Source organism: Buceros rhinoceros, unplaced genomic scaffold (genome assembly GCF_000710305.1).
Source record: "Buceros rhinoceros silvestris isolate BGI_N320 unplaced genomic scaffold, ASM71030v1 scaffold22357, whole genome shotgun sequence".
In the NCBI taxonomy this organism is placed as follows: Eukaryota; Metazoa; Chordata; class Aves; order Bucerotiformes; family Bucerotidae; genus Buceros; species Buceros rhinoceros.
The window spans coordinates 15629-32238 of record NW_010420835.1 but is presented as its reverse complement, the minus strand read 5'-3'; the positions used below and the strand labels follow the sequence as shown (position 1 = coordinate 32238).

At 53.9% G+C, this 16610-nt stretch overlaps 1 protein-coding gene across 1 annotated transcript in view; it reads left to right on the top strand.

Annotated features, from left to right (window-relative positions):
- PTPRS (protein tyrosine phosphatase, receptor type, S) overlaps positions 1-16610 on the top strand; it is a gene marked incomplete at its 5' end in the record, with an annotated part of 43318 nt that overhangs the window by 11351 nt on the left and 15357 nt on the right. The window contains 11 exons of the mRNA XM_010139462.1: positions 1275-1468; positions 1914-1940; positions 3683-3800; positions 7410-8000; positions 8674-8771; positions 9271-9524; positions 9927-10020; positions 10249-10464; positions 12176-12333; positions 13312-13323; positions 15049-15161. Coding sequence (XP_010137764.1) covers positions 1275-1468; positions 1914-1940; positions 3683-3800; positions 7410-8000; positions 8674-8771; positions 9271-9524; positions 9927-10020; positions 10249-10464; positions 12176-12333; positions 13312-13323; positions 15049-15161 — 1875 coding nt within the window. The remainder of the gene's footprint in view (positions 1-1274; positions 1469-1913; positions 1941-3682; positions 3801-7409; positions 8001-8673; positions 8772-9270; positions 9525-9926; positions 10021-10248; positions 10465-12175; positions 12334-13311; positions 13324-15048; positions 15162-16610) is intronic.

The window sequence follows — 16610 nt, the reverse complement described above, 5'->3', positions numbered from 1 at the left end:
GTGGCGCGTGTGGTGCAGGGCCAGAGCCCGAGGGGGGCCTCCACAGAGTCCAGGAGGCGCAGCGTCCCCTGCTGCCACCTCCCTGCGCCCCTCTGGGAGCGGGGCTCTGTAGGGTTGGTCCTTCCCTGCTTTAGGGTTGGGGTTTTTTAGATTTCTGGGGTTTTTTAATACCAAGCCTCTGAGCCTTGGCTGCATCACTTTTCCTGAGAAGATGCTCTTAGTGAGCAAGGAAATGAAATCAGAGAAGATTGCTGCCGGGAACGGTTTTAAAATACTACGAGTTCTTCCCACCCCGTCCTTGTTCCAGGCTCCTCTTTAAGTCAAAGTTTTGGTTAGTGGTGGAAAGTTTCAAAAAGCCTGCAGTGACAAGCGTTCAGACTGCAGCTCAGCGGCCCAGCTCAGAGACTTCTGACACAGACAGCAACAACGAGACTTGAATTTTCCTGCTGCTTCTACAGTGAAATCAAACCAGGAAAAAATCGGGATGTGTGCATGAAGGGAGAGCACCCTCAGTGCGAGGGTGAAGTAGGACCCTCATGTAATGTGGGTCAAGTAAATAACATAAGTAACTTCCAAACTTCTCAGGCTTTCTTCCTCCATCTCAAATAAAAAGTCCTTTTTAAAAAGCAGCAGGTTTCTCCCCCTCATAGGTCCAGTTCCCCTGAGCGTCTGCCCACATCCAAGGGATGGAATACCTTGCTCAGAGAAAGTAGGGGTTTGATGAATCTCTCATGCCCTGTTCTTTATTACTATTATTTCCAAAAATTCAGCCCAAATTCCGTGCAGGTCATCCCTTGTTTCCTGTCCTGCGGTTATGCAGCGGCTGTAGCCACCAACCCGCCTGCCCTCCCTGAGAGACAAGAGAACTCCAAGGGCAAGTCCCCCTCCGCCTCCTTCCTACCGTAACATCCCACCGGCAGCCCCAGAGCTCTTCTGGCTCGCTAGCAATTGGCACTGCCCTCAGAATGTGAGCTGGAACGATACGGTTTCTTCTGAGCAATCTGGGGACAAAAGGAGCCTGTGGGAGAGCGGCTGGCCCGCGGGGCGGACCTGTTCCCATGCATATCTCCTAGCCGTGCAGATTAGATCTCCCAGCGCTGCTTCGCTGGGTCACTCAATAAAGGCCATGACACGCTGGGGATCTAGTCTGACTGTCAAGTCTCTCCCTGCTTTCAGGGCTGCAGGTTCAGTGTGTGTTTGTCCCTTAGGTGAAGCGTCAGGCTCCAGGTAGACACCCCCACGTGACTCTTGCCCCTTTCTTCCCTTCCTCGCAGTGCCCAGTGCGCCGCCTCGGAAAGTGGAGGTGGAGGTCCTGAACTCAACCGCAATCCAAGTGTTCTGGCGCTCTCCAGTCCAGAACCGCCAGCACGGCCAGATTCGCGGCTACCAGGTCCACTACGTGCGCATGGAGAACGGAGAGGCCAGGGGGCTGCCCCAGATCAAGGATATCATGCTGGCTGATGCCCAGGTAGGGACGCTCCTCCTTCTCCAACCGCTCCTCCTCTCGTGGAAGGTTTGAGGGGGTGGGTGCTCCAGCTGCCTTGCCTCATCCCAAGCGATATAATGCTGGAGAAAGTAGACACATGTCTCTATGACAAGGTGTGTGTTGTCTCTCTGCAGTTCATTTGCATCCCCAGACAGTAGCTATTGAGGAAGAGTGTGAACTGCTGTCCCAGCACTGAGCTAGATACCGTCCCTCCTCCCTGTGTCTGGGAAGTCTTTTAAGACAGGCAAAGGCCACAGTGGAATCTACTAATTTCTCCCACTCTACTTCTTCCTTCATGCTGGCCTGGTAACTTCTGACCTTGTGTGGCTGCTTGCTCAGGGACTCCTTCCTCATGCTGTGTCTCTGTCTTTCCCTTCTTTCCCCTCCTGTATTCTCATGTGCAAAACCTCTCTTGTTCTCTGCCCAGTGGGAAACAGATGACACTGCTGAATACGTAAGTAAAAAAGCAAAAATCCTCCCATCCTGGTTCTGTCCCTTCCCTCCTCCCACTTCCCGTTGTGGTGTGGTATTTTCCTTCTCCGTTATTGTTCTGCAGTGCCAGTGTGCCTGTTCTCAAGCCTGGTGGTGGTGTTCCCATGCGTTGTCCCTCCCCTGCTCACTTTGCTCTGCATCCCCCTGTGACTGTCTAGTTTGTCAGCACGCAGCAGCACTGCAGGGTTTTCCCCTCGGCTCCGAAGGACAGACCAGTCTGCCCCTCCTGGGACGGGGAGTTTGGGACTGCCTCGAACGGACGCTTAAAGATGGGCTGGTCTGCCAGCACCTCTGGCTTGTGTCTGAGAAGCGGTTGGGCTGAAGAGCGTTGGGTATTGAAAGCCTCGTAAGCCCTAAGCTCACAAGATGTGAACAAATGCTCTGTGCCCTTAAAGGGTCAAGATTCTTAGATACTCGTTGTGCTGAGTTGCTGTTGGCCCTTTTACCCTTTTTAAAATCAGCTTTTGGCTGTTTGGCATTTGCTCTTTGGGCTTTTCTGTGACCTTACAGCTACAAAGCAGCAGGAGAAGGCGTTTCCTTCGCGGAATGGCAGGGTCCCAGGGTAATGCTCTGCTGAAGGGAATGTGTTCAGGTCTCCTGGAGATTGCCCAGCGCCCTGCAGAAGTGAGGAGCCTCTCTTTTACAGATGGAGAAACTGAGTCACATGAAAGGCAAAGTCTCTTGCCTAAAACCTTAATAAACTCAGTGGCCAGTGGAAATGCGGGACAGGTTTCTTGCCTTCTAGAAGGCAGAGCTGTCTCTGTAGCTGCTGGCTTCCAAACGTGTTGATCAAAATCCCACTGTTTGAAGTTCTGCTGTTTGACTGCCTGCCCAGCTTTGGGGACAGTGCAGATATTTTCAGGACCAGCAAACTCATCCCGAGTGCTGGCCTGAGATTTAATACTGAAAGCACAAAGGGGCAGTGGGGGGCGAGGGGAGAGGAAGGCCACGAAATGTGCACAACGTTCACATCTCCCTCCTTCTGAGGGCCCTGGAGAAAACCCTGCTGCGTATGCCCTCATCCGGTTTGATTTAGCACGGCTGTTCCTTTTACATCCCAGCCCTCTGAAGGGCCGAATCCTTCCCGGGGAAGGGCTGGTCTGGAGGCCAGTCTTGCTCAGAAGCTCTTGGGAGCCAGGTGTGGTAATGCTGATAGAGGACGGGGGAAGGAGGGTGCTGGGGATTTAGCAGAGAGCTTTAGCGTGCAAGCAAGAAAATGTCGTCTTGCACTTGGCGTTAAAGCAATCCCTTTAATATTGCGAAGGCATTAAAAAGCGTCTCTGAGGAGAGAAGGGAGAGTGGGTAATGGTGAAAAAAATGTAATCTCCCTGAAACCGCTGAGACCTCCTCTGAGACTGCACAGTGAAGAGGAACGCTTTGAAGAGCACAAGAGCGTTTTGATGGCTGAAGCGGTTTGTGGTGAGCTAGGGAACGTGCGAGAGGTAGATCTGGAAGAGAACGCCTTAGCCAGGGCCCTGCAGAGACCTGCTGTGTTTACAGAGGGGCTGTTTGTGCCTCTCGCTCAGGGAACGTGGCTCTCATCCTCCTGCCAGTTGTCACATCTACCCAGTAGCCCCAGCGTGTCTCGTGGCTTCAGATTCAGTGAATGTTCCTGCATGCTAGAAAAGGGCTGAGACTCCTGCAAGGGAGAGTGTGTACGTACCCAAATATTGACAGGATTCTTCTCCGGAATCTCGCAAACAGGAGATGGTCATTGCTGGGCTCCAGCCTGAGACTGCGTATTCCATTACTGTAGCCGCCTACACCATGAAGGGAGATGGTGCTCGCAGCAAACCAAAAGTGGTCACCACGAAGGGTGCAGGTAAGAGTCTCTTCCTGAACTGCTGGGATTCACCAGTTTCCTAAAGCCAAGAAGAGCTTTCTCCAGGCTCAGCTTCTTTCATCCGACTCCCTTCATGAAGGGCAGACTTGCAACAAACGCCGTGCTGTCCCGGAGACCAAATAATTCTTACTGAGGCAGAATCCCCTTCATTCCTCACATGGAGCCCTCACTAAATGACATAATTTTCTGTCCAGTGCTGCAGAGCCCAGACACACCCCGAAATGGAACAGAGGATGGATTCATTGCTTGCAAAAACTTCAGTGCTCTAGAAATAAAGAGAATCTCTGCCTGGTCTGACACTGGTGAGAGCTGATGTAGCTTTGATGGTGGTGCACACAGGTACCCTGGGGAGCAGGAGAGCCGCAGGTCTGCTGTCATGGTGTTGACTTGCAAAGATCTGAAAAGGAGCAGGCAGGCAGTGGTGGCTTATACTGCCCACTCGTCTCTTCTTCAGCATCATGTCGGAATATTTATCCTCTCTTCACTCAGGACTAGCAGAGGGAAAAGTACTGACAGTATTGACCTTTCTTCACTAGCATTTCTGGGACCTGGGCTCTGTCTGCACGTACCACCCGGATTCATTCCTCCCTTTGACCTATTGTTTGTGGCAAAGTGTCCATCAGCCTCTCTGCAGAGGATGGTGCCAAGCTTGGATGGCAGAGCCCAGACAGAGGAAAGACAAAGGGCAGCGGGGTATCCCTTGCTCCTCCAAACAGTTTGTTCCTGCTGTGAGATGATGGCTTTCTCCCCTTTTCATTTCTTTGCTTTGTCTGCTTACTTCCCAACCCTGGCTGTCTTTATTTTCTTCTTAGTTGTCCATCAGCCTCTCTGCAGAGGATGGTGCCAAGCTTGGATGGCAGAGCCCAGACAGAGGAAAGACAAAGGGCAGCGGGGTATCCCTTGCTCCTCCAAACAGTTTGTTCCTGCTGTGAGATGATGGCTTTCTCCCCTTTTCATTTCTTTGCTTTGTCTGCTTACTTCCCAACCCTGGCTGTCTTTATTTTCTTCTTAGTTGTGGGGCAGTCGTCCTCACCCTGCCTGTGGCAGCTGCACAAACCGACATCGTCCCTTGTTTCTGGAAGAGCAGTGCTCTCTGCCGCTGCAGGGATCGAAGGCCTTCGGTCAGCGCTGCGTAACGTTCTCCCCCCCCCTGCCTGTGGCAGCTGCACAAACCGACATCGTCCCTTGTTTCTGGAAGAGCAGTGCTCTCTGCCGCTGCAGGGATCGAAGGCCTTCGGTCAGCGCTGCGTAATTAACCTGGAAGCCTCTGCTCAGGCTCTGGAGGCAGCGCGGACTCTCAGCCAAGTGCGCAGGACAGAGAGGGCTCGGGAGCCCTGGCTTGGAGCACCCAGGGCTGGAGCCGCGGCTGCGCTCCGTGCCCTTGCCTTTCCCCTGCCCTAACTCCCGTCTTCATCTCACTTCATGTTCTTGTGTTCAGACAAGTCAGTGGGATTTCAGCCTTTCTCTCCCCACTTGCCTCTCTGCTAGTTAAGAACAGGGCTGCTTTCCAGGAGACCAGCTCTGGCAGATGTTACAGCAGGGTACGTTTGGATGTCAGCATCCAGGCTCCTGTCCTCACACCTTGCAGTGTCAGTGCGCTGTCAGAAGCCTTTTCCTTTGCTCGTCCTCTTCTCTTTCCCCTCTGGCTTTGCCCAGGTTTTTTCTCACTAGCTCCCTGGTTCTCTTGGCTCGTTTCCTTCTTCCCAAGGCTCTCTACCCTTTCCATTTCTCACTTCCGAAGCCTCTCTCTCTGCCTCCCTCCCTTGTCACTCTCTTGTCACCCTCCCTCATCTCTCCCCATTAGGATTTGCGGTGCAGGTGATCAGTCACAGAGGGATGTTTTCTCCAGCACAGCAGCTATTACCCAAAACTCAATTTCCCCCATCTTGAAATAGCTGTTTTAGAAAAAATCTTCCAAATGGCTCTGTAACATTCTTATCTTCTTTGAAGTGTTGACTCAACATACCTTCTGAGAGGAGAGATTTCTTTCTTTATCGTTCAGGGCTAGGGGCTGAATTTAAATACAGTAATACATCCAATTTTCTCCTTTACCGTCCAAACCAATTGCAAAATAAAACACTTTCCCCCGCCCCGCGCTTTCTTCTCACCTTTCCTCCAAACAGTATTTGTTGTGCAAATGTAATATTTTCAAGCTCAGCTGATTACAGTAACGTTTGTGATAAAAAATGAAACATAAAGGTAATGGCATTGTTTTTCTCTTTAGTGTCTTCCTCAGCCATTTCCGAGGGTGGCTCTGGCAGCGCTGCTCCCTGGCCATTCTTTGGCAGGTTGAGATGAAGAACGGGTTTGTTTCAGAGACCCCCCCTCACCCCCGCGCTCAGGTGTCAGCGCGTGCAGCAGACAGGGTGGTTCCCCAGTGTGGCTCTGCCAGGATCCCTGACCCAGGCTGGCAGCATCCTTCCCTGCCAGCTCCCTCCCGCTCGCTCCGTTAGCCGCGCTACAGCTTCCCAACCCGCCGACCCTCGGGCAGGCTCGTGCTGCCAGAGCGGGCTGGGATCTCTCCTAACTCCATTCTCTTTCTCCTTGTCTTCTACCAGAGAAATAGCAAGGTGGAGAGAAGGAAATTAGATCTCTAATAGTGGAGTTGAGTGTAAATGACGCGTGAGCTGCTGGAATTAATGCTCTGGTTTCTCCAGCCTCAGGAACCTCTGGGCCCACACATGTCACTTAACTGTGGCTGTGGGCTTGCTTAGCAGTGCCAGGGCTCATTAGACAGAGGCACCGCAGAGCTCCTGCAATATCCCCCCAAATGTGGGGGAACTAACTGGCAGGGGAAGGAGGCAGCTAGCTGAAAACACAGCAACACTTGGCTGTCTTTTCCCGTCCACCAGAGGAGAGAAGCTGCACAGAGTAAGCAGCGATTCTTCTGCCTCACACAGATTTTGGGCTCTGTTGCCACTCTCCGTGTTCTTCCTTCTTTCTGTACCCAACTGGGTGATCAGATGCCTGCCAGACTCGCGTAGCTGGCCTCGTGCCTGCTGCTCAGGACCTGGGGCTGCCCAGCCTTCCTTTCCCATCCGTCATTACTTCACCCTCAGCTGCTCTGCACCTCCCAGCCTGAGCCAATCTGTTCCAGTCTCTTTCTGCATCAGTTGTGCTGTGTAATGGAGAGAGAGAGAGAGAGGACGGGCGTTTGGGGACTCCAGCATCCGTTCTTCCCTGCCCTGGGAAGCGGTGTGCTGGGCGGTTAGGACAGGAGGCTGGGAGGCAGGACTCCTGGGTTTGGTCTTCCTGGCTGTGGGAGCGCACGTGGTCCAGTGGTAAGGGAGGGGCCGTGCTCACCTTTCCTGAGGAAAGGGGAGAAAATAAACCCAGAAACACGTCAGTACCTCGGAGCCAACACATTGGCAGTGCATCTCATTTCCTCAGCTTGATAGAGACCGTCCAGCTGCACAGGGGGTGGGCAGCAGCACCTCAGGTTACAGGGGGTGCACCAAAGTACCCCGAGTCAAGCTGAAACCTTGCCACTGATGAGAGGAACCTGTTGCTGCAGCTTGAGTCTCTCGGCATCTCCTCCCCAGCCACCCCGTCCCATGTCTGACTGAAGGTGTTTCTCTTCTCTCCCAGTCCCAGGGAAGCCCATCCTGTCTGTGCACCAGACAGAGGAGAACACTCTCCTGGTGAAATGGGAGCCTCCTTTGGATGCAGAAGGCCAGGTGATGGGCTACCGGCTCCAGTTTGGCCGCAAGGATGTCGTCCCCCTGGCTACCTTGGAGTTCTCGGCCACGGAGGATAAGTACACCGCTCCCAGCATCCACAAAGGCGCCACTTATGTTTTCAAGCTGGCCGTGAAAAGCCGAGCTGGCTTTGGGGAGGAAGCTGTGCAGGAACTCACCACCCCTGAAGACATCCCCAAGGGTTACCCTCAAATCCTCGAGGCGAGCAACATCACTGCCATGTCGGTCCAGTTTGGCTGGCTCCCCCCCGTGCTGGCCGAGAGGAATGGAGCCATCGTCAAATACACCGTGGCCTACTGGGAAGCCGGTTCTCCCGGCAACCCGCTGGAAAAAGACCTGCCCCCCTCCCCAGAGAACTCGTACACTCTCAACGGCCTCAAACCCAACACTGCCTATGATGTTAAAATCCGTGCTCACACCAGTAAAGGCCCCGGGCCGTACAGCCCGACCGTCCAGTATCGGACGTTCCAGCTGGATCAAGGTAGGACTTACCGGTTTCTCCTCCCTCTCTCTCCTTGTAACCGGGGCTGGTGCCGGGAGGCAGAGAGCTGGAGAGGTCAAGCCAGGCTCAGCCAGGCTCGTGAGTAAACGCAGAGCACTCTGGTTTCACACTCAGTCCCTCAGCTCCTCTCTGCCTTGTGCCAGGTAAGTCCCTTTTACCACTTTCTTCTAAGTTAAGTCCGGACACCCTTCTTTCGCTGGCGCCCGAAGTGGGGGGCCAGTCGCTGTACAGGTGGGAAGAGCATTTTCTTCAGCTTTTGCAAACAGCCAAAAGAAAACAGAAAATTCAGACAAAACCTCAAGCGGTGACCTGGGATGTGTTTCCTCACCTGAGCATGCTCAGAAAGCCAGCACCTCGTTCCTGCAGCAGCCACCCAGCCCCATAGTGCGTGGGCAAAGCCACGCACCCTCCCTCACCCCTCCCTGGGGTTAGGCATGGGGACAGGGAGCACTGGGAGATGGACCTTGGCAAAACTCAAGCAAAGTGTGGAGGAGGGAGCGAGCCCTTTGGTTCCTGCAGCGGCAGCCAGACCCAGACTGGCAGGTTCTTCTGCCGGTGCCTGACACTCTCTTCCCTCTCTTTCTTGCTCTTCCTTCCCTCTACTGCCTTTTCTTCTCCTTTCTCCCCTTCCTCCTCACTTTTCTCTCAGCAGTTTTACCCAAAAATTTCAAGGTGAAGATGGTGACAAAGACATCTGTCCTTCTGAGCTGGGAGTTCCCCGAGAATTACAACTCTCCCACCCCGTACAAGGCAAGTGGAATGGCCGCGTCAGAACTGTGTGTCTTCCGTCTCCTGGGAGTCTTGTCTGTTGAATAAGAGGTTGTCAGAGAATTCCTCTTCAAGAGGTTGTAAGAGAATCCAGGATTTCTGACTCAGATATGGGCAGATAATGGTTAATCACTAGATCAAGGAGGTGGTCTGGAAATCAGGGCTGCTGGGTTGCATTCCCACCTCCGTTATCAAACCATCGCCTCCCTAGGCAGGATAACACCATTTTCCCGTTTCCTGAGAAAAATTTCTCTTCCCAGAGAAGTCTCAAGGCTTTGGCCTGCATCTGTCTTGTGCTGGGGGACCCCACAGCCAGACAGCTCCCCACTCGGGTGCCTCCTGTTGCTGTGTTTGCTCCCGCTCTGGCAGAGCTGAGTGCCCCGTGTTCTCTGCAGACCGAAGCAGTGGGGAGGAGGAGTTTGGTAGCTTGAGCGGTGTCAGTCTTGCTCATGGTACATCGCTGTCTCTTCACCTCCCCCAGATCCAGTACAACGGGCTGAATGTTGATGTGGACGGACGCACCACCAAGAAACTCATCACCAACCTGAGGCCCCACACGTTCTACAACTTCGTTCTCATGAACCGGGGCAACAGCATGGGTGGCTTGCAGCAGAACGTCGCGGCCTGGACCGCTGCTGACATGTTGTCAAAGAAACCAGAGGTGACCCACAAGCCTGATGCTGATGGCAACGTGGTGGTGATTCTCCCAGACGTGAAGAGCTCTGTGCCTGTCCAGTAGGTTTCTGTGAAGCTGCAGGAGTGGGGTGCTCAGGTTATGTTGTGGGGTCAGCCCTGATGGCTGGAGCCCCAGTGCAAACCCAGAAGGGCAGTGGCAGGGGAGTGTTCCCTGCATCTTTAGCCTCACTTCCTGTCATCTTTTGAAGCCACTTCCCAGGGGATGCTGAAGAAACACAAGGGGAGTAAATAAGATGTCCTTTGGGGCTGACTCTGAATCCAGACTTGTTGGAGGAGCAGCAGTGACAGCTGCTCTAAATTAAAAACAAGGGGCTTGCTGGGTTGGGCCACTGGGGCTGTTTGGGCAAACCTAGTCTTCCACAGCAGTGTGTTCACCCTCTTCTTGTGTGATGTCTAGGAGATTAACTCCTTCTATGTCTTCTGATCATTCCCAACTCTAAGGGCTTTCTACATCGTGGTGGTGCCGCTAAGGAAGTCCCGAGGAGGACAGTTCCTCAACCCCTTGGGCAGCCCCGAGGAGATGGACCTAGAGGAGGTGAGTGTGGGTGAAGCTGAAGCCAGCTGTAGGGAGAGAGCAATCAGCTGTAGGGGGTCAGACGGTGACCTGAGAGCCTGGGAAGGCTGGATTTGGAGTGCCTGTGCTCCATGTTCTGAGTAGAGAAGGTGTGGCCAGTCTGAGTGGGATGCTTTGTCTCTCCTTCCTTCCTGCTCCCTTGATGGTGCTGAAGGCGTCAGGGCTCAGAGTATTCCTTTGTTTCTCCAGCTCGTTCAGGACATTGCCAGGCTCCGCCGCCGAAGTCTGCGTCACTCCCGCCAACTGGACTTCCCTAAGCCCTACATCGCTGCCCGTTTTCGCTTCCTCCCCTCCCACTTCATCTTGGGGGACATGAAGCACTACGACAACTTTGAGAACAGAGCCCTGGAGCCAGGGCAGAAATACGTCGTCTTCATCCTGGCAGTGCTCCAGGAGCCCGAGGCCGTAAGTGCTGCCTGCTTTCTCTTGCCCTCCTCAGATGCTTGTGCCCCTCTGTCCCGACTATCTACCAGAGACAGCGGCTGCTCCCTCGGAGCTGCCGGCAGCCCTGGTGCCCTCCTGCCATTCCCCTTAACTCTCCCACCAGATGCCAGAGCTTGAGGGTTTTTTTCTTTGTAAAGACGGGTGGCTGCTGGAGCTGTTTGTGCCGGTGTCTGCGTGCAGCACGTGTGCTCTCCCCGGCAGAGAGGCGAATGACGCAAGTGTTGGTGCACTGCTGGTGCTGGTCTGCTCCTCCGAGGCAGGACTGGCTGCACACGCGGCTCCAGATTCACGGCGGAACAGGGAGTGCTGAGCTATCCGCTCAGGGCTGCACTCGGAGGTCCCAGGTCAACCCCTGCGACAAGGTGTCACCTCTTGTAAAGGCTGTGCTTTGATTCCTTAGAGCAGTGACCCCGAGACCAGCGTGTCACACACCCTGGGCATTACAAAGTTCTCTGCCAAGCAACAAGGGGAGCACTTTTTCATGGAAAACTACATGCGCTCTCTCCCAGCCCAGCCCCTCTGCTGATTCTGGTGGTGCAGCGTTTATGAAAACAACTGGTTTAGTATTTACCTGCCTCCTCCCTCACGCACAATAGGAAACAGTCTAATACCTTGTTGTTGTTGTTAAATCTCCCTATGGAATTGTAGCAGGGAGCTATTTGAAATTAAGGGTTTTCAGAGGGTTGGGTTTTTTCCCCTAAATAAATATTTAGTTGTGTATTTGATATTAAAGGATTAGGCTGACACGCTTCTGAATGGGTTTCTCAATCGGATTACTGCAGCTTGCGGTAATTTCTGCTTTAGAACAAGGTACTGCACAGGCGCTCGCTACGGCCTGGATTCACTGCAGCTCCCAAGTAATGAAGCTGAAGCAGTGCTTCAGCCGTGCCGAGAGCTGATGGAGATCAAGGAGCAGAGCCCTGATCTGTTCTTGTCCTGTCCCAGACTTTTCAGACCATGCCAGTTCTCTCTGTGCTCTTCAGTTCCTGTGGGTTCTGTGTAAGATGGAAACAGGTCCCTCCTGGGGCGGGGAGGTTGCAGCACTCCTGAGAACGTGCAGGTAGTGCCCCTTAGTCAGGACTCTGGTGGGTTTGAACGTGCTTCTGATTCTCTTCAAGAGCGCCGCTCACTGCAGCAGGAGCAGGGCAGACGTACTGCATTTTATTAATTTATATTTAAGGGTTGGGTTTTTTCAGTCACCAGACCAGACTCTTTCTAACCATTAACTGTTGTTTTAATCCCTTCCCTCTTTCTCTGTAATCCCATCTGACTGTCAAAATCCAGATGGTTACATGAGAGCTTGGAAAAAGTGTTTGTGGCGATGGGGAGGGCTCGGGGAGGTGGTGGAACAGAGGCACAGTCAACTGGGTTTCTAAAAGCTCCTTCCTGGCTACAAGATCAGGTGAGCCATAGGCACAAGGCAGGCTGCAGCTTCTCGTGACTGTGAGCTGTCGACGACCTGTCTTGCCTGGGCACTGGAGGAGGAAGGTGGTTGTTGTGTGGATGGTCAGAGTTCTTTCTATAGGTTGAGGAGGGTGTTTTCTCTGTTACGGTTTGGTTTGTGCTGCAGAGAGCTCACAGCCTCACCAGCAGTTTCTCTTTCTGCTTGCCCACTGTTTCCAGTCCCCATTCCATCTCCAAAGCGTGGTCCGCAATATTTCCTGTCTTCCAGACTTTTGCTGCTAGTCCATTCTCCGACCCCATCCAGCTGGACAACCCCGATCCACAGCCAATCATCGATGGAGAGGAAGGGCTGATCTGGGTCATCGGGCCCGTCCTGGCCGTGGTGTTCATCATCTGCATCGTCATCGCCATTCTACTCTACAAAAAGTAAGAGATGCTTCTTGCCCAGGTCTGTGACCATTCTGAACGTCACCAGCTCCAGCTCCTAAAGGGGTTTCCTCCTGGGTCCTGTAGCTGTCAGCTGAGGACAAATCCTTTCGCCAGCACCAGAGAGAGGAGCCCCAAGGCACAAAGGCTGAAATGGAAGGGTCCGATGGGCACAGGAGAGATCAGCAGTGGGTTTCAGGACTTGCTGCTTCCGAGTCTCCCCCGTGGCACTCCCAGTGAAGCTGTGCTTCTCTTACAGTCTGCTGTGCCACGTGTGCAGTGAGTTTGTCAGGTCTCTTGCCTGTCTCCTCCAGAAGAGCTGCTCCGAGCCTCAGGCTCCCCTTTGTGCGCTCCGTGTGCGCAGTGGGGGTGGTGCAGACAAAGCACCTCTGTGCTGTGGGTCAGCAGAGACCTCCGCTGTTCTCAAACTGGTTTCCAGCTGGAGCTGGGAGGCGAGAGCAGGGGTGTAAAGTGAGTCTGTGGGAGAGAGGAGGGAACAACCCCTGGAAATCTCTCCTGTGGTTTTCTGAGCAGCTCGTGGTGCGTGGATGAGAACAGGGGCCCCTCGAGCACACTGCAGTGATTGAGGACAGGAGAGGGAGCAGGTGCTGAGCAAAATGGGTCCAAAAAAGAGTCAGTGGCAGCTATGGCTAGTGCAGGGACAGCTAGGGCCCAGGCTGGAGGGAGCTCTCTTAGCCCTGCTCCATCTTCCATCTGCACAGGTGGGTTTGCTTATGCCTGTGGGAGTATCTCTTGCCTCCCAGCCTGGGTGAAGCTGCTGGTCACACTGGGGCCAGGGCTCAGGCGGTCCTTGTTAGTGCTCAGCAGCCCTGCTCTAAGTGCATGACCTTTGCTGGCCTCAGCCTCCAGTGTGCTACCAGGGTTAGAGCTGAGCAAATGCTTCCCCTTTCCTCTGCAAGTCCTTTCTAACCTGAACATTTGTCTTGTCTTCTCTCCACTTACTGCTTTCCTGGACAGCAAGCCAGACAGGTAAGAGCTCCAGATTTGCCATTTCCGTAGGTTCTTTCTTGCTGGGTGTTAGGCAGTGTTTGCTGTGGTGGTGAGGAGCCTTTGTTGGTACGGTTCCTATGTTAGATCTGTCCCAGCAGGAACCCTCTGGCAGACCAGCACAGGACCGTGCCTGAATCGGGGCAGAAAGAGCAAAGAAAGCGCAGCTTTCTCCTGCATGTCCAGTCCTGAATGTAATGGCCCTTTCTCAAGCTGAGCAGCAGTGGCAGTAAACGGCTCATAAAATGTTGGGTTAATGGAGCAGAGAAGCACCCATTTGTGTTGCAGTCAGAGGTGAAAGCAGGTTTTCTCTGTCTCTGACTGCTCCATGCAGGCTGTCCCTGAGCCACTGGCATTCTGGAAGCAGAACCTCACCAGCTGAGCTGTCCTCACCCTGTTGCAAAAGCTGTTCTCGCCCCGTGAGCCAGGGACTTCTAACAGTTCATTTATGACTGCAGAAATGAGACTTACTGCAAACCATTTCCAAGGCTGGGAGAGCTTTCCCTGGAAGTAACTGATGGCTTTTGCTGACAAACTATTAACAGCAGTTTCAGAACTGCAGCAAAAATAAACTGCTCGCAGACTGTGAAGTGGTGTAATTCCAGAATACTGCCCCATGCAGCGCTGGCAGGGCTCGTGCCACTTCTTCCAGCTATTAATGACATTAAGAGACAGCTAAAAAGGTACTGGATAACCTCCTCTCTGCCTACGAAATTGCCGTTATTGCTGCAGGCGCATTATTGGAGGCTCCTGAGCAAGGAGAGGAGAGGAGCTCTGGAGCCATCTTGCTGGAAGGGCTAGGGCAACGTTTGCAAGCCTCAGGAGGAGGGAGCATGTTCTCTGCCTGCTGGAGAAGCTCTGCTCCCAGCAGCTCGCTGCTGTTCCCTTGCCAGAGGTTATCGCATCTTCAGAGCAGCACTGGGCTTTGCTTCCAAATTCTTTTCAAGGAGAATGAGCCAGGTCAGCAAAGACTTTTCAACTGCCTCAGCTAACCTAACCCATTTTGAGCAAAATATATTAGGAAGCACTTAGATGTGCAGCTCAGCTGGCAGGTTGGAGCAGGCTTCAGCTTCTGGCAAGGAGGTGAGATGGATCTCAGCAGGCACAGCTGTGATAGAAGAGGAGGTGTCTGCGCTGGCTTTTGAACCCAGCTTTTTAGGGTTCTGCAGATCAAAAAGCCTTGGAAGCCGCTGCTCTGACTGCTCCTCACCAAGCCAGCAGAGCGACAGCAGTACTTTACGCCCAAGGTCACAGCCAGGAGATTCTGTACTTTTCCAAACGATTCCGTTGGCTCTGGTTCTTTCAGGCTGAAAATGGCTTGGCCAGAATGGGAAGGTTTCTGCTTGCAGAGGTCTGCAGAGTTCAGGGGAGGCTTGTCCGTGCAGGGAGGCTGAGGCGGCAGTTCGCAGCACCTCTGCCGCTCCTTGCTTCCTGGCTCTACTTCTGCTGGGCAAAGGGGGAACTTCCAGACTTGGCTGGAAGCTGCTGAGGGGCTGCCGGGCTCTTGTAAACGCATCAGATACCTTCCAAACCTCATCCCTTTTCTGATGCATTTTATGTAGTTTACAACCTTGGCTGCACCTGACCCTGATTTGGGGAGCTATGCTCAGGTCTGAACGTGGCCTGAGTAGCTGAAAAGGCTGAAAGGCCCATAAGCTAAGCTGCTCTGTCTTCTTGTTTTTTTGTTTCTTTGGGTTCTTTTGAAAGCAAACGGAAAGATTCAGAGCCGCGGACAAAATGCCTCCTGAACAACGCTGAAATCACCCCTCACCACCCTAAGGACCCCGTGGAAATGAGGCGCATCAACTTCCAGACTCCAGGTAACCGGCTGCTAACCAGCCTTTCTCACTGGGAAGGCAGGAGCAGAGCCACTGCCCTTGCCTGAGCCCCTCGCTGCCTGCGCGAAGGCTGCTGCGGTGCTGCCGGTGAGAGCCAGCACTAACCCAGGGTGCAGCCAAGGACCCTCAAGCCTTGTCTGTGCTAAACGAGACCGCTGAGAGAAACCTCTGCTGGGAAACCTCAAGGACCTTGCACAGGCTCTGCCCAGCACTACGAGGTGGGGGGAAGGGCTTTCCTGGGTACCCAGCTGAACTGGGGCACCCTGGGCTAAGCACGCAGCTGCAAGCGCCGTGACCGTGCCAAGCTTGCCAGACCACCAGTGCTGCCGTGCCCCGCACCGGGAGATCCCGGGGCAGTGGGGATGGAGTGTGGCAGATTGCCCAGCACACAGGGCTCCAGTCACATCTGGAACTGGCGCTTTCTGCGTATGTGCCAAAACGCTCCTGGTAGGAGCAGGGCCTGCCCCGAGGGTTGTGCGCAGGCGAGGCAGCGTCTCCTCACTCCGTGCACACACCATCGCTGAGCGAGCGTGTAACAGCACTAATTCCCGGGCAGAGGCGCAGTGCTCCCTCCTTTCTGTACACGCGTGTCCCCACGTACATGCATGTCTCAGCTGCCTGCATGGCACCTCTGCGAGCCACCGACACGACACGGCCCGGCCCGGGCATGTCCTCACGCAGACACGCGATGCTGAGCGGTGCCTGCGCACTGGTACCCACCTCTGCCTCTGAGCTCCTGGTGCTTGAGGATTTGGAAGGGAATTGATTGTGCTTTTGGGGGGGCTGGCTGTTGTTTTCAGTTTGTTTGTATTTTTTTTTTTTTTTTGCTGTTTTGTGCTCGTTAGTAATGTTTCTGCAGCTCCTGTTTCCCCTCCCCGTCCCATCCCAGTCCTGTCCTTAGCGTTGTCTGAGTTCTCTTAGGGAGAGGTTGGCCAGTCGGGGGGTACCCAGAGGGCAGGGATCTTTGGGAAGCCCAAAGGCAGCACTGAGCTGAGGGTTTGCTGTCAAAAAGAGAGAAACAACACATTGGTATCAGCCTAAGCTTAGGAACGGTCGAGTCTCAGCTGAGGGGTTCAATCCAGCATGCAGGGGTTGAAGGCAAAGCAGCTCAGCAGCAGTCAGGTCCCTAAACCAGCTCTTAGTGGTGCTCCTGCAGGAGAGTCTGAAGGTGTTTGAGATCTGAGTGTCCCCAGCTGCAGCTCGGCAGCAGTTGGATCTGTCTGGGCTCGGTGTTAGACACTGGGTGCAAGCAGGAGCTCCTTTGGGAAGTGTCTGGGTTGGCTTCTGGGTGCTCCAAGCGGTGGGATGAGACCCAAGAGCAAGAGGTGCACTCCCCAGCGTGAAACCTGTGCTGAGCTAAAAATAAAACCCAGCAGTTGTGGCACCCGGCTTAGCCTGGGTGCGGAGAAGCAGCCGCAAGTGCTGTTTCAC